At 36.8% G+C, this 17164-nt stretch overlaps 7 protein-coding genes across 7 annotated transcripts; 4 read left to right on the top strand and 3 right to left on the bottom strand.

Annotated features, from left to right (window-relative positions):
* Positions 1 to 67: 67 nt before the first annotated feature.
* NUP159 (FG-nucleoporin NUP159) lies at positions 68 to 4474 on the bottom strand (the record flags this gene model as incomplete). The annotated part of the gene is made up of 1 exon (XM_003675050.1): positions 68 to 4474. One exon carries the CDS (start codon positions 4472 to 4474, stop codon positions 68 to 70), a length of 4407 nt encoding a protein of 1468 aa, XP_003675098.1.
* A 303-nt stretch (positions 4475 to 4777) lies between these two features.
* POR2 (putative porin POR2) lies at positions 4778 to 5623 on the bottom strand (the record flags this gene model as incomplete). Its single annotated transcript, XM_003675049.1, has 1 exon — positions 4778 to 5623. The coding sequence occupies one exon, from the start codon at positions 5621 to 5623 to the stop codon at positions 4778 to 4780; it is 846 nt and encodes a 281-aa protein (XP_003675097.1).
* Positions 5624 to 6363: 740 nt separating this feature from the next.
* HOS4 (Hos4p) lies at positions 6364 to 9528 on the top strand (the record flags this gene model as incomplete). The annotated part of the gene is made up of 1 exon (XM_003675048.1): positions 6364 to 9528. The coding sequence occupies one exon, from the start codon at positions 6364 to 6366 to the stop codon at positions 9526 to 9528; it is 3165 nt and encodes a 1054-aa protein (XP_003675096.1).
* Positions 9529 to 9974: 446 nt separating this feature from the next.
* On the top strand, positions 9975 to 10343 carry COX5B (cytochrome c oxidase subunit Vb; the record flags this gene model as incomplete). The annotated part of the gene is made up of 1 exon (XM_003675047.1): positions 9975 to 10343. The coding sequence occupies one exon, from the start codon at positions 9975 to 9977 to the stop codon at positions 10341 to 10343; it is 369 nt and encodes a 122-aa protein (XP_003675095.1).
* Positions 10344 to 10802: 459 nt separating this feature from the next.
* On the top strand, positions 10803 to 11903 carry HPM1 (protein-histidine N-methyltransferase; the record flags this gene model as incomplete). The annotated part of the gene is made up of 1 exon (XM_003675046.1): positions 10803 to 11903. The coding sequence occupies one exon, from the start codon at positions 10803 to 10805 to the stop codon at positions 11901 to 11903; it is 1101 nt and encodes a 366-aa protein (XP_003675094.1).
* Positions 11904 to 12004: 101 nt separating this feature from the next.
* SEC24 (COPII subunit SEC24) lies at positions 12005 to 14743 on the bottom strand (the record flags this gene model as incomplete). The annotated part of the gene is made up of 1 exon (XM_003675045.1): positions 12005 to 14743. The coding sequence occupies one exon, from the start codon at positions 14741 to 14743 to the stop codon at positions 12005 to 12007; it is 2739 nt and encodes a 912-aa protein (XP_003675093.1).
* A 327-nt stretch (positions 14744 to 15070) lies between these two features.
* On the top strand, positions 15071 to 17143 carry NCAS0B06370 (putative metalloendopeptidase; the record flags this gene model as incomplete). The annotated part of the gene is made up of 1 exon (XM_003675044.1): positions 15071 to 17143. The coding sequence occupies one exon, from the start codon at positions 15071 to 15073 to the stop codon at positions 17141 to 17143; it is 2073 nt and encodes a 690-aa protein (XP_003675092.1).
* Positions 17144 to 17164: the final 21 nt, after the last annotated feature.

The following is a 17164-nucleotide window of genomic DNA, read 5'->3' as shown; positions in this document are numbered from 1 at the left end:
ATATGACAATTTTTTTTTTAAGTGTTAAACTTCAGATATACAGAGACTATATAGATTCTAATCTAGATCAGAAACGTTCTGCATTCAATCTTTTGAAAAATTCTCCTACTTCCTTTCTAGTGTCTAATAATAGACCGGCTTCGACAATCTCAGCTGATTCAATGTCTCTTTTCACTAATGACATATTGGCATCATCTTCTTTTTGGTCAGTCCTACTTTTTCGTAGATCTTGGAGGTCAGTACGTAAGTCCTTAATTTCTCTAAGTACTTTCATACTACTTGGAGAATCAAATGTTAATTTGGATACTAATGGATTTTCATCTAGCTTTTTATCTCTAATAGCATAAATTTTCAAAATATTCAATGATTCTGATATGTGATTTATTTCTTTTAAAATACTATGCATCTTTCCACGTAGTTTAGAACGTATTTCAGATTGATGAACCTTCAGGCTGCCCAATTGACCATTTGAGTCGGGACTGTTCAAGTATTCTATTTGCAGCAATTGTTCCTTAATTTGAATCATATCATTATCAATTTTTTTTAGAATATCGTTCATATAAGTCGATATAGGACCTTCAAATTCTTGGATAGAGGTTATTGTTTTCATATAAGAAGCAGATTCTAATCTCACAATATCATTTAACTTCTCAATTTCAGGCACTCTCCATATGTACATATTGGAAATGGATCTCTTTGTACGCTCCTCTAAATGTTGCGTGCATTGATCTTTGAAGAATTCATCCATATTCTTAATATTATCAAATAAAACTGATAACTCTGCAGTTGTAAGTTGGTAGGTGGACTCCATCGAAATCATTACAGGATCTTGAGAAGTATGTGGAACACTTTTAACAGATGCGCCTGAGAAGTACTTCCCCAGTGGCTTCGGTTTACAAACTTCAGCTAAATAATTCTCATCATGTTCAAACGATTGTACGTTGAAAGAACAATTTTCAATTGGGTCTGTTTGGCAACCAATAGATGATGTAGGTTTGGTTTTTGTTTGAACATGCAGACTCACTTCTAAAACAGGGTCTGTTTGAATGTAAGCATCAGACATGTCATCGTAGTGGGTCTGAAGACTAGCATCGACTACTTTGATATAGGTAGACTCTTCTTCAACAGGAGATGCAGATTCTGATTCTTCGGATCTTGTCTCATCTACATCAACATAAGATTCATTAGAAAGCTTGGATTCGACCTCATTGTCTGAGTCTTTATTTTGGTTTTCACCGATTTCTTCCTCTTTGTCTATATTTGTCTCGTCAGAGGTCTTGTTTGTGTTTCCTTTTACTTGCGTCTCGTTATTTGAAATACCATCTTCCTCGTTTAATCCAATTTTGATCACATGGTGGCTACTTTCATTATCACTTTCAGTTGTGGATTTTATTTCTTCACTTTCGTCATCTTCGAGGTTGCTAACTGACTCGGTCTCTTCAGCCATGACAGTAGCTGATTCAGACTTTGTGGCTTGATTTAAAGAATATTCTGTATTGCGAGCTAACGAGTGTTCGTCATCTGAAATTTTTTTATCTTCTTGCTTGCTACTAGTAGGTACTTGTTGTCCTTCAATAGTATCCTTTATCTCAGCATCAGTAGACTCATTTTCTTTTTTGCCTTCGAAGTCTGAAGATTCATTATCAGTTGATGTGTTTGATGCAGATTCCTCTTCTACTGCTTCTTTATTATCAGTTCCATTAGAAGGAATTCTGAATTCAGTATCAGAGGCTGTGGATAACTCTGACTGTCTTTTAATGTCCTTTAAAGGTTGTTCTGAAGAATCTACACTGGCAATCTGCTTCTCTTCTTTGAGTTCCTTATTAAACGTAAAGGTTGGAGCTGTACTCTTATTCAATTCATTTGTGAATGAGGAGAATGGCGAATCTGTTTTAAACTCACTTGTTTCTTGAGTAGCAGCTGGTATGGAAAAATGAGAATCTACCAGGGGTGTACTTATGTTGGCAGTTTTCTTGATCCGATTCGTTATATCGGAAATCGAGTCCTCTGTTGACTCGTTGGCCTCCATTGTTATATTAGGTTGTGCTGATATTCTGTCATTTGTTGGTTCAATTGGAGTCCCTTCAACTGTGGAGTCATCTAATTCTGCCTCGTTTTCTTCTTTCTCTTTCTCAACCTCGTCAACTTCCTTCTTCTCACCAAAATTAGCGAAAGGAGATTCCATGGTAGACACCTCTTTTAGGTTAGAGTTGAAATCGGTAAATAGTGGTTGTGAAGCTTGGTCCTTTGATGCATTGGAATTGAAAATGGGCTGGCCAAATGGAGACTCCTTTAATGCAGCCGTACTGGATGGAGTCGAAGAGTTTCCTTCAGCGTTCTTAGATTCCATTGACAACTTGCCAAAGCCAGATTCACCAGATGATAGCATTCCAAAAGGAGATGATGTTGTACCAGTTGCACTGCTACCAAATTGTGGTTTTCCAAATGCGAAACCTTTATTGCCATTTTTGTCGTCAGAAGCTGATGCAAGCGAACCAAAAGAGGTTCCGAATGCTGGCTTCCCAAAGGTAGGTTGTGATACTTCTCCTGCTTTGCTAGCACCTGATCCAAATGAGGGAGCTTTGGTTTCAGTACCTGCAGTTGAAGTTCCAAATGCTGTGGTACCAAATGCTGGCGCTGTATTGGTCGTTCCAAAGGCAGGCGTGCCAAATGCTGGTGCTGCAGTGGTTGTTCCAAAAGCTGGCGCACCAAACGCAGGTGTTCCAAACGCAGGTACAGGAGCTGTTGATCCAAATGCAGGTGTACCGAATGTAGGTGTTGTGTTAGTTGCTTCAGAGGCAGAATTACCGAATGTTAGTGTAGAAGAGGGCTGCCCAAAGGATTTTGGTTCAGAAGTTAACTTGTTTCCAAAGCTTGAAAAGCTAAAAGATGATGAACTGTCAGCTTTTTGGTCGTTATTAGAATTTAGTTTTGTAAATGGTGAGTCTGTTTTCGAGCCAAAATTAAAAAAACTTCCTGCTTGTGATGATCCTTTACTCTTCGACGTAAATGGATTTTCTTCATTTGGTTTGTTGATGTTCCCAAACAAAGTGGTGTTGTTTGACAGTGCTGGAGAACTTGATTCTAGTTTTCCCGACTTAGGTTGAACAGATGACATCGAGAAGGCACTGGTGTTGTTAAATGGGCTTGTGTTTGGGACTGTTTCATCCTGTTCTTCAAATGGTACATCACTTTGGCTTGGCTGAGATGCAAGTACAGGATTATTATCTGAAATTTTCAATGAATTTAGATTTGTTGTTGTTGATATTTCAGGAACATTAAACTTTCCCTGTTTTAGAGCTGACGCATGATATAATCCTTCGATTTGAAGAGTACCTTCGTCATTTAGAATGTAAATCAATGGGAGCTTAGATGTTTTATCAACACCACTGCAAGGCTCAACGATAGTTCCACTCGTTACAAAATCTAGCGCGATACCGACTGGATTAGTGTCGTTTCCAGTCTCTTTACTTATTGGGAGGACAGCTCGTTCACTATCTTGATTAGGCTCAACCACTTCATTAAAATGTAAAAGCGTTAATTCACTTGCATATGCAGAGGCTATAATGTCCACATTTTTAGAGTTCTCTATTAGATCGGGCAAAATAATGGTATAAAAAGTTGGATACCTTAAAACTGAGCCAAAAGCTGGAATCATATCAAAAGATTCATGGTATTCCACCTTTTCTTCGTTTGAGTTATTTACCAGGTATGTTTTCTGATCATAGGAAACATCTTCGCTTGATTCTGATACCGGCATTCCGAATACCACCAGCAATTGAGTACTTGATAAGCATTTAAGCCCAATTGGTTCATATCCATCTGACAATTCAGCACTTACTTCTACTGGAGTTGAAAATCCACTCGATGGTTCGATAGATGGTCCATTAATGTTGAAAACTTGTACATCTTGATTCTTCAAAAGTACTGTCAAACGTGTATCTAAAATATCAAATGATGCGACTTGATCTTCCAGTACTTTTGTTAGGTTCTTTTTCGAGAGGTCAAATATTGATAAAGTACCTTGAGTATCTAGGAGGTAAAGACTATCCTGGTATAAAAATAAGGATTTTATGCGCACTTCCAGAGAATGAATTGTTTCTGGAAAACCCAATGACTCTAGGCTGACGGATAATATTTCCCCCTCCAAAGTAACCAATATAACTTTACTATCGCCCCAGAATTTAACGAATACGACGTCCCCTGTATCGTTCTCCCAATTTGTAGTCAATTCGATCTTTGATTCCTCCTCCTGGTTTGTGACTGAATCCCTTAGGTTTTGCAAGTCACCAATGATCGTCTTACCGCCAGATGATGCCACATATAATGATTTGGCGTTTAATATGTCTAAATTCTGTAAAGTCGTGAATGGTAACTTCTCATTGTATGAGGGCAAGATCTTTTTCAAACCTAAACCTTTGAAACCAAAGTCTTCTGAAATGTTTGTTTCCACTTCATCACAAAGTGAAGACATGATTAGTTGTTGTTCTGGTTAGACTTCTGTTGACCTCTCTTAAACTCAAAAGTTTCTTTGTCGTCATTGAAGAGCTATATTTCAATACCGTTTTTTTTGTTCGCTCATGCCATGAAAATTCGGTGACAGAAAGAGGATATTCAATGCCTAAATGTGTGAGTTCGAGTATGAAAATTCGACACTATATGTTGAATATATATTAAAGACAACCTTTTTACTTATTTACAACTTCTTTATATATTATATATCATATCAGTTAATAAGCGAAGGATCGAGAGAAAATGCGTTTATTATCTATCTCGTTCAAGCATCGAAAGATAAAGACCAGCCAATCTTATGAACGGGTTCGTTCAACTTCAAAGCATCTAAGGAAGTACCAACACCTAAAGTGATACCTGGTTTCAAATCTTGCTTATATGACAAAGTCATTAACCCAGCATCAGTAATTTTAGCCTTGACTTGAGAGGTAGCATCTGGGTTATACTTGGTGGCGAATTCAATGTTGACGTTAGAGCCTTTCTTTGGGTTCAAAGTTGCTTTGGCACCAACTTGTAAAATTTTGCTTATACTTTGATAAAAGGAAGCAGAGGTAATTTGAGCTTCATTGATGGAAATTCCTAGAGTGTAATCACGGGCGGAGTAACCCAATGCCAAAGCATAACGAGAAATAGTACCACCTGTAATGTCGTAACCAAATTCAGCACCACCAACAAGACCTTCATGAGCCAAGGTCAAGTTCCCGACAAAGGATGGCGTCTTAAATAAGTCGAAGACCCCCTTAGCAGCGAAGAAAGGTTGAACGAAACTCAAATTTAGTTGAGCAGTCTTAGCACCATTTGGAATGAAACTGGTAACAAATTCACTTTTCAAACCTGGGGCCAAATCAGCCAAATCAATCTTGGTATTCAATCTGTTTTGGTTGGACCAGCCTTGAGTTAATGTCAAACCTGTAGTCTTTTCCGAGAATTTAGATTCCACATTAGCTTGCAACGGACCTTCCTTGACTGGTTGCCTAGCATTGACGGTAAATTTGACACCATTGTTTGTGACAGTGTTAACTACGACAGCAGCAGGGGTGTTGTGGTAGAAGTCCTTGTTTAAAAGACCATTGATGTCCTTTGAGATATCATTAAAGAAGGGAGGTGACATATTGCGTAATAGAAAAAGGTAAAGAGTGGTAGTTACCTTGTTATGGATAAAGATTTTATCGTTGACAACTGGGATCTAAATGTAGTAACTCAACAATTGATCTTCAGGATGTTAATAGATGCTATAATCAGCCAATGGGCTTGTTCCGATTTTCTTCTGGTGTTACCCGGACTTACGTTTTCCTTTACATCTAAATTGCAAAACTTAGAACTGGGCTCTAAAATCAAAAATAAATGAACTTATTATAACAGAGCAGGTTTAAAATATACTTGAGTTGCTTCAATTTTAAAATGTAAAGCTAGAATAGGTTGTTTTTTTTTAATTCTTTAGTTTTTATTAGAAATATTTGTTATGTAAATATTTCTGTTTAAAATACTATCTTCAAAAATAAATAAAGATTTATTAATCTATAAAAGTTTATACCAAATTGAAAGCACTCTTTAGTTTATCTTTTAGAGTCCTTCAACTTTAATGAAACACACATTCTTTGAAATTTTCTGTTTTGGTGGGCCTTACCCTGTCAAATGGATTTTTTCACAAAAAAGACCCGTCATGAGAATCGAATACAATAAAAAAAACATAATACGTTCTCATCTTTAAGTGAAGTGAACTTAATCTGTATTATTTGGCAAGATAGTTTAGCAACTGGCGACATTATTCGAATATTCGAACAGCTTTCACTAAATTTTATAGGACTAACAGGTTTTGGTATATATATCCTTTACTGCACCCGAAACAATATGCCTGAAACAACAAATCAACAAGCTGTCAAGAAGAGATCATTAAGCAATTACTTATCCAATGTCAATTCTAGAAAGGAAGAACTAGAAAGAATAGCTCAACAAGAGAAAATAGCAAAGGATGCTATTAACGAAGAAGAAGAAACAGAAGAAAAAGGAGAAGAAAAGATAATTCCATCTCATGAAAGCAATAACGACAATGGCACATCTCAAAAGAATGATACAATTGAACCAATTCACCAACTTCAAGAAAAAATAATTAAACCCAAGCAAGATACGGAGAAAGAAAAAGATTCTATAATAAATCAATCAAATGAAGAATTGATTCCCAAGGATATGGGGCATAAAGCTCTTCCCATACAAGATACCTTAAACGATGCTAGTAATGCAAATGAAGACATAGAGATACCACTGAATCAAAGGGAATCGAGTAGGACAGATATTAATGAACATGAATCGTTTTCGAGAGAAAATCTTCAAGCTATTCTGAAGGAACCTAAGATAAGTCAAGAGATTTTAGAACCGTTAAAGGAGGAGAGTATATTGGATAAAAATGAGGAAGCTACAGATGACGAGTTGATGGATGAAGCTCCAACAGCTGAAAACTCACCACTGAAACCTAAAAGAGGGAGATTGGTGAGAGGGGATAGAAGAACACCGGATTATAAAAATGATATATTTGCAAATGGAAACGATTCTGATTCTGCGTTATCCGACATCGAAGAAAGTGGAAGTTTTAACATAACAAGTAGTGTACTCCATAGTGAAGGTTCGCCTATCAAAACAAATGGAAAGCCTAGAGAGAAGTATAATAAAATTGCTTCAAGTCCTCCAAAGAGAACAAAACCATCACATATTGCTGTACCCAAGATATCTAAACAAAAGAAGAACGTATATAGAGATTCCGGGGGTAGAAATAGACTACAGATTGCCTGTGATAAAGGTAAATACGATGTTGCAAAAAGATTAATCGAAGAGGAAGGATATGATGTTAATGATCAAGATAATGCAGGGAATTCAGCCCTACACGAAGCCGCATTAAATGGCCACATAAGTATAGTCAAATTACTAATAGATAATGGTGCAAATGTTAATATCCAGTCCTATGAAATGTTTCAAGATACACCATTAGTTGATGCCTCAGCAAATGGGCATTTAGATGTTGTACAACTTCTTCTGGAAAATGGTGCAGATCCAACAATTACTAATGCGAAGGGTATCACAGCTTATGAATCGATCGAAGAGGATTCTGACCTAGATGAACAGGAAAAGGAGATCGTTAGAGAAATAAAACAATGTCTAAGAGCAGCCACGAGGAAGTGGAAACTTGAAAACCACGACATAAATTTGAAACACAGTGATAATGAAGGAACTACCGTCCATCCAAATAATAAAAAAAGTATCAATTTAGAGAACAGATCTTCTTCCTTAGAAGGAAATAACGCAGATTTTTCCAAAATCAACACAGAGGAAGAATTTTTCTGGACGGACTTAACTTCTAGAGATGGTAAAGAGAAACTGTTTAAATCTGCAAGAGATGGTAAATTAGCATATGTGGGTCAATACTTAGAAAATGGTGGTCGTGTGGATTTCAAATCGTTTTTGGAGGCTGTCAAATTTGGTCATGAAGATATCACCAGTTTATTTCTAGCATTTGGAGCACAAGTAAATAAGTTATCAAAGGATGACATGAGTCCCCTTATGATGGCGGTCGGTAGAGGACATTTAGGTACAGTAAAATTGCTATTGGAAGCAGGTGCCAAAGTTACCGTTAAGAATAAGATGGGTAAAACGGCACTTTATTATGCTAAGAATAGTATGATGGGGATCATTAATGTTGAAGAAATTGAATTACTAAAAGATGCCTTTAAAAAGGCAGGTACTCCAGTTGATGAAGAAGATGAGTCATTGAAAGACAGGAAAATTCATATTGAATCACAAAAAGCGTCAAGTCCTAGCACGTTTGTTTCTAAGGATGATACTGAAAATGTTAGTTATATCAAAGATGCTACACAAAAGAGGAGAAAAAAATCGTCTTCTGAGGATGATACCGATGACAACGAAAATGAAAATGAAGATTTAGAGGGAGACGAAGAGGAAGATATACTTTACGTCAATCCAAGCAAAAAGAGAAGAGTCACAACAACTACTACTCCATCTAATTCCATCCCTAATGATGACCCGAGCGAAGTACATAACTCAATTGTGGTCTCAAGTTCTGATCAAAATAAGCATATCGGTGCAGTTACACCAACTACTCTCACAGTTCCTGCTCTACCTAAGGTGCACGAAGAAACAGCTGCAGAGAAAGAACAGAGACTAAAGGCTGAAGAGGAATATATTCAAAAGAGATTAGAAAATAAGAAAAGAAGAGAACAAGAATTATTGGAGAAGTTAGCACAAGATGAACAGAAAAGAATTGAAGAGAAAGAGAGACAAAAAATCGAAGAGAGTAAACGATTAGAGGAAGAAAAGAAGACTAAATTACTAGTAAAACAGAAGCAGAAATTAGAAGACGATCTCAATAAAAAGCGTATGATACGCTCAATGTACCCAATTGGACTAAGATTAATTGACTTAACAACAATGGACAATTATAAGAACTTTTTGCCCTTGTATTATATTTCTAAGGATGATGTGATGTATGTGTTGGATTTGCAAGCGTATGTTATTTTGAAAGATCTAGCGCTGTTGAAGCATACAGAATTTGAAGTGGAAAATGATCATAAAGAACAGCTCTGGAACTTATTAAAGTTTATATTCTTGAATGGTGGTGACTCTAACAATCTACAGGACAATAAATCCTCTCAAGTCAGAGTACTGTTTGATGCTAATGATATTCAAACTAGAGTTTCCATTGAAGCATCTGAGTATACAAAATTCGCTAGACTGCCGATGCATTGGATTCCCTGGAAGAATATCCAAGTTGACGATGCAGAGGTGTATAAAACAATAAGCTCCAACATGATAGAAATTGAATTGTTTGACAATGATACTGCTGACATTGTCAATAACATTACTGACTTGCATTACCCTAAAAGGAAGTTGTTAGAGACAGAAACCAATTCCCTCCGACAAGCAAACCTACCTGTGAGACTACAACATAGACAGGACGTTTCAAATTTTCTGTCAGCGAGTCCACAATCGAGCCGTCCATACTGGTAATATTTATTGGTAAAGATCTACATATATATACAACGTAATAGTTGATGGCAATAACAGCTTACATAAGCGATTTCTGCACTTTTGCGGGTAACGCAGGGACTTGTCTAGTCCGCGCTGATTGGCAGGAATTTTATCGCGGACTGCGTCTGGGATCTTCGAAGCAAAAGTATAAGAAAGCAATCGTAGCTCACCAAACAATATAGTTATTGTTTAACAATAAGGCTTTTCTAAAACTGAACGAAACAACACATCTAACAAGGAACAAGAAATAGTATGTGCCACAAAATGCATATGTTGCGAGATTTTATCATATATACTAACCAGGAATACTAATTTGAACAGTGTTACGTAATACTCTAGGGGTTGGGAGAACCTTGAACTCTCGTCTAGTAGGTTTGAATTCCATCAGATTGGCTTCCACACAAGCTATATCGAACGCTACAATTATGGATATTAATAAGAGATGGGAAACTATGCCAAATACAGAACAAGAAGAACTTGTTGCAAAATTAACGGAACGTCAAAAATTACCATGGAAGGAATTGACCCAAAATGAGAAACAAGCAGCATGGTATATCTCATACGGTGAATGGGGACCAAGAAGGCCTGTTCATGCTAAGGGTGACCAAGCTTTCATCGCCAAGGGTGTTGCTCTTGGTTTAGTTCTCAGCTTAGGTTTCTTTTTCTTTGTAAGACAGTTTGCAGAAGACGATCCAAAGACTATGAACAAGGAATGGCAAATGAAGTCAGATGAATATTTGAAGTCTAAGAATGCTAATCCATGGGGTGGATACTCTCAAGTACAATCCAAATAAACAATCTTTATGGACAATCTTTACTCCCCTTTTCCATTTAAGTCATTGTTTGATTAATTATTGAAATTTTATTTATTTATTTATACAGAAAAATACATATATTCCCGAATCAGACAGAATGAATGTTTGGTATATCTTGAAACAGTATTACTACTGATTTGATTACTTTCAGCAGGCAAAACTATTTTCCCATTCTCCTTCAAAAACATCCATCTGCTGAACCTTAAACTGAATCTTTTAGAGAAAGAATTGATTTTAGTTGCACTGAATCTATTAAGGTAATAGTGGAAAGTTATTATGTAACGTTAAACAATACACACATGGATTACATAATGGATTTAAGCGCTGTCGAGAATTTCTCAAAAATGAAGAGAAAAAAAGTTCAACTCATCGATTCTTTATCTCAAATAATAAATACAAATGACCAAACAGAAAAAACTCTTTCACTAATTGCAACAAATGTCTTTCTCATTTGGATTCACATCCAATGATTTTAGTGATGATGAACTCTCTGATAATGGAATTGTTAATGACTCCAATATTAAAGCTGAAAATCTAGAGAATCCGTTAGATTCACAACATTTATTACTTCCTGATGTCATTCAAGCTCAAATGGAAGATCTTTCCGCAATGTTAAGATCTTTGAAAGATGTTAGGTTGACATTTGAAAAATTTGTTACTCCAGAGACCTCATATCCATTGTACAGAAGAGAATTATTCGATGTCAAACATCAGCTAATGATGGAATCAGATGACAATTCTGCTTCCATGATAGCAGAATTGAATCATATCCTTATTGGTGACACATCTGAGGATTTAAGGAAGAATGTTTACGAAGGTGGGTTGAAATCATGGGAATGTTCTGTCGATTTGGTAGATCTTTTAAATAACCAAACCTATCAATTGGATCAGTTCGATACATACTTAGAGTTGGGATGCGGTACCTCTTTGCCAAGTGAATATATTCTCTCCAAGCTTTTATTAACAAAGGCGCAAAATAAAACGTTAATCCTATCCGATTATAATACAAGTGTTATGAGGCTTGTCAGTTTACCAAATATGATAATAACATGGGCTAAATACGCCCTGGATGATAAACTCTTCGCTGAGCTGCAAAGAAGTGAGGACCCAAGTGTCCCGATAGTAGATGACGAATTACTTCTCACTTCAGCAATATTAGATGCATTTTATGAGGATTTGAAGCAAAGAAATTTGAATATTCAATTGATATCTGGCTCATGGGGTAGAAAATTTACAAATATACTGCATTCTATTATTCCAGCTGGTAACAACATTTTAGTACTCACTTCGGAAACTATTTACCAACCAGATAACCTACCAGTCGTTGCTGAAACTTTGTTAGATCTGAAGTTATCATACAGCAACGTATTAGTCAAACAGTTTTTGGCAGCTAAAGATATATATTTTGGTGTTGGTGGGAGTATTGTTGAGTTTGAAAGGTATTTAAAAGAAAAAATAAAAGAAGGAAATTTACCAGTAACATGCAAGACATTCAAAATCAATACTGGCCTCAAACGATCCATTATTTATATAGAATAAAGCGTAAAATAAAGTCTTGAAATAGAATATTTTATTAAATTAATAACTACAAACACATAATATACATAAACGACATTGTTTTCTATATAAACCAAGACCCATCATTTGTTAAGTCTTGTTTTCAAATTTTGAAGGAATTCACGATATGATTCGCAACCCACGACATTGTCCTCCACCAAAAAACTTACAGCCCAATTTCTTAAAGGTACAATTTCCTTGTTTTGAGATGAATTTGCTGGTTCATTTTGAGAGTTACCTCTGACAATATACAGAGTTTGGTAGGTGATTTGTTCATCATCATTAGCTCTGATATTCTCAATTATACTTCTCAATCTTTGATTGAATTCAGATTCAGGTAATTCAGGTAATTCATTTTTCCCATTGGGAACCTGGAAAACATCTTGCAATCCAAATACATCTGAAACCAATTCAGGGATGGCATTACCACCCACCCACAATATTAGTTCGTTTGGTGTGTTGATCAAATACAACCCATATTTTTCAAATGATGAGATTGTATCATTCATTGGTGGTGGCATCACAATGACACCATTTTCATCGGGTAAACCTGCCTCATCGGGAATATCATGCAACGAATAAACTGTTGGGTACGCATTCTTTATCAAATATTTCAAAGGCAAGGATTCCATGTTATTTAATGCTATGGCTCTAAGATCACTTGGTATCACACCCTTCCTAAATGCTATATTTTTCAATAGCATATGAACTAATAGGGGAAGCATCTTCAAGTTAGTTGAAAATCTAAGAGTAACACCACCTGCATTATTCTCAACAACAATTTCTTTCCTGTAATTTATCAGTATTTCTTCCAATGATGTATTCAAGAATGATCTTGCATGATCAAAGGAATTCTTCATTACCTTTTCAGTAGCAATTCTAGCAAAATAGGTCGCAATTGCCAATTGATCTGCTGATGCAAAGACATTATGTAGAATCGTGGTGGTTGGTAATGCCAAGGTCAGCACACGGATCTTACGTTTTCCTGTACCAGTACTATATAAAAATGCAATTTGAGCGTAGCAATAGTCCGCTGTCAGCTTATCCTCTATAGACAATTCAACAACGTAGGATTGATCCCTTGGCATGGCAGGGAAAGAGCATAAATCTGTCGACCTGTTGAAGAGATGACCATACGAATCCTCTATCCTTAACCCAATAGAGCAACGAGGTCTCATTACCGTTCTGAATGAAAGATCCATGGATAAATGCCTCGAAAATTCCTTTGAGAACTTGGTGAAATCAGCGGCTACTGAACCAAGAAACTGAGGATAGAAATGAGTTTGACCCCCTGTATACTTGGACAAATTGGATAATGTTGCAATATCCATATAATTACCAGATGCAATGAACAGATCAATTGTAATTTGTAATTTGTTACATTCCACTGTAAAACTCCTATAGAAAGCATCTTGACACGAAAGTAAGTCCTTGGATTCCTTTGAAGTGTTTGATATCCCCCTTTCATCCCTTGGGTTCAACTTCCCAATACCCATATTTGGTAGAGTAGATGAGCATACAATTACTTTACCTCCTTTATCTTTAACTAATTCAGAAGCATTCTGCAAAGCAGGGCCAAGGGCAAAACTTTGAATTGTAGTGCTCTTGAAAATCTCAGGTATTTTTAACAGTAAATGTTCCAAGTTGTTTCTACATTGAGATAATGAAACTAATAAAGAATTTGAAGTAGGTAAGAATGGTTCATCTAAATCAGAAATATCAAACATGGAACTTTCCTTGGGCCCATCTTCTGTATCCAATGGTACTGAAAAATAATGCAAAGAGCTATCAGCACAAATAAGAGAAATCAAAGTTTTGTTATCATGATTTGGAATGAGATCCAAAGAATTTACTAACGCATTGGCAACAGAAAACAAATATCCGTTCTTAATGGTGTTAATTGAGACATCAATAACAAAAGTGTAAACAGCCGGAGGTTCTTCCTTCACTTGTTGAGAGTAACTGGACGAAGGAAGAAAGTCCATGGAAGAATAAGTCAGTTCGTTTCGATTATATAAATTAGGAAGTTGAAAATGCTCAGATCCGTCCGGAAATCCATTAATACATCCACAAAAGTTACATCTCCATTTACTTTCCACTTGTAGGATCTTAACAAAGGGATTCAAATATCCACGACAACGGCGGCAACGAATAACAAATTCATCCTCATTACAAGGCAATGGAGCATTCATATCATGTAGGTGTTTAAAAGGTTTAATTATTAGCGCAAACGGCAATTTCGATTTCTTCAAAAGAGCATTTGATTGAGGGACTGCATTCAAAGTGGATCTAATATAATCTGGGGACGCATATACGGATTCCGAGAATTTAGTTGAAATTTCTGGTTCTAGTAAAATTGGAGGCGGAAGCAGGTTTAAATCATTAATCTTTGGTGGCAATTCAGTCAATATATCGACTGGATACAGATTATTTGTTGGTCTGCCAGGTGTCAACGATGGTTTATTTTCTCCAGTGGGTTGAATATTGTTCCCGTTATTTGGTTGGTAATATGCATTTGGGTCAATAACAGGAACATTGTGTAAGTGCATATCATTCATAGAAGTGGTTGCTTGACTTATTTGTTGTTTCAATTGTTGTTGAGCTGGAGTCATAAACTGAGGCTGATTTTGAGCGTCTGATGCATTCATTGGTTGAGTAAATTGACCTGAAGGTGCCATATATGGTGAAGCACTACCAGAAACCTGAGATTGCATGGTTTGTCCACTAAATGCACCTCCTTGGAATGGCATGCTGGGGCTAGAAGGCGCTACGTACTGAGCCGTAGGATATACACGCTTTTTAGGACGAGAAGGATTCGACATTGAGCTTTCCGTTAATGAAATATTCTAATAGTTATGGAAGCTTTCACTTAAATAAGAGCAACGGATTGTTTTCCTAAAGGTTTCCTTGGGGAAGTCTCAGAGTTGAATATCTTGTCGCAGAGCTCAAAACTGTCAGAGCTGAAATATATCAAGTTGGCCACCTTGTCCCTTGAATGAAATTTCACATCAAGGCGCAATTGTTACGTAAGCGTCATAGGCGTATAATACATAATAACCTCGAGAATACGTGTTATCTATGGTCAAGTTGGTTACCAACAGAATATAGTATCAAGATACCAACTAACGTTGCTTTTACTATACATTTAGATGGAGTTCTTTAATCTTAACCAGAACGAGCAAGTGGTATCTCCTTGTCTGATTATTCACGGGAAGTTAACAAAGGCTTCTACTGGATCTCAATCCATACAGGTACAACACCCTCAATTGCCTCCTTTGACCTTCCCAATTAATGCAGATTTCTTTAAGGCTACAATTATTTTGACTCCTGGGGAAAACAAATTGACATTTATTACTGATAAGAATGTTTCTCAAGTGATTAGCTGCTATTACACACCCTTATTTCAAAACATACCTATTCATTTATGTCTAATCTTGGCAAAGGATTCACCTTTGAAATTTGATTCACCAGCACAACAAATACAAAGGGAGAAAGGCAACGACCTGTATCTGGCTATTAAGAAATTGAGAATTGCTGGTAGGTTGATGCAAGCTTTTACCAATGAGCAAATGTTGCGTAATGGATTCGGCCATAGAACATTTAACTTCGCAGAAGAATATACAATGGACACTGAATTTGTAAATAGTCCCTTAAAAAAGCTTCCAATGAGGAATAATATTAAAATTCACCTAGTTAGAAGTGAAAAGACCACAGATGAAATTAGATCTTATGATGTGGCTCAACAAAATAAAGCCGCCAAGGATTCAGGTGGGCTATTTGGAATCGCTATGGACGCATTAAAGAAATATGGAGGCCTCTTTGTTAACATCCAAAGACCTGTGCAAGCCGCATGTATTTACCTGGATGCTCATTGGGATGGTAAGCTTATTACTGGACATGCTGCTCTTGGTGGAGGAAACGATGATATTAAGCTAGCCATATTTGGTTCCCATGGGATGTATTCTTGGCCCAGTTCAATGGAACAAGTCGTACCATACTTTTTGGATGCGACGAAGGCGTCCACGAAAGAAGTGGCCAATGACAACGGTGAGTGTGGTTCCTACTGGGAATGTCTGGCAGTTACCATGGGTGCCTTTTGGCATGAAATGGGCCATTTGTTGGGCTCACCTCACCAAGAGAATGGTGTCATGTTGAGAGATTATACAAGGTTGAATAGATCTTTTCTAACAAAGGAATCGTACTGTATAAGAACTAATTCTAATGGAGCTGCAGTACCCATTTATCCAAAGGAGGAATGCACTTGGCATCGTCTAGATTTATTAAGGTATTTGTATCACCCATCTTTTACCAAACCTGAGGACTACTCTGATCCTACTTTTATGAGACCTGGCAAACTGGGGGATTATGGTGTCAAACAACCTTCATTCTACCCGCTTGGTAATGAAACGTGCCACCTCGTTTCACAATCAGGAATATATCTCATTGAAATCGTCTGCGGTGACTTAGCAAGGGGATACATCGAATATTTACCAGTCTCACTAGGTGGCCCAGGACCACAAAAGGATATCATTTTGTCATTAAATGACTTGCGTGCTAGAATCCCTCCAGATAAGATTCCTGAATTCGGTAATTCATTCAAACTGAAGGTCTTATCAGTGAATGGTCCACAGTCATGTTATGATAATTTCCCATCATTATTAAAGGTTAAACCTATTCCTATGGAAAAGTATGGGTTCGCACCTGGTGTTACAGGTCTTAAGTCCCATGTTGTGGGAAGACTGGAAGGTGGTAAAGAAACTGGAATTATTGGAATAAAAATTAAGGATGTAATCGCATTAAGAGTTTACCATGGAAATGCCTTAGACGGGTTAAGGTTTTATTTTAAAGATTCAACTAGTAAAGATAATGTACCTGATGTTCCTTCGAGAAACTACGTTAATAGGTTGACTCAATCATTTAAAGAAAATGTGTCCCTTTCTGATAAACATCCCAATGTTCTATTCGGAAAGGAAACTTCAAGTTACAGTGATATAATTTTAGAACCGGGCGAATATATTAGTGGTTTCAATGTCAGAGGTGGATGGTGGGTGGATGCTATTCAAGTGGCCACAAATCATGGCCGCATGACAGATATGCTAGGTAATAAAAATGGGGGTGGATTAGGTGATTTATTACCACCAGATGGTCAATATATCCTAGGTATATATGGTAGTATCGGCCAGTGGGTCAACGGGATTGGTATTGTCTATGGATCTTTATAAACTGGTTTCTAGAGTTATTTT

This window comes from Naumovozyma castellii, chromosome 2 (genome assembly GCF_000237345.1).
Source record: "Naumovozyma castellii chromosome 2, complete genome".
Lineage (NCBI taxonomy): Eukaryota > Fungi > Ascomycota > Saccharomycetes > Saccharomycetales > Saccharomycetaceae > Naumovozyma > Naumovozyma castellii.
The sequence above is the reverse complement of the archived record's forward strand: the minus strand, read 5'-3'. Positions and strand labels throughout refer to the sequence as shown.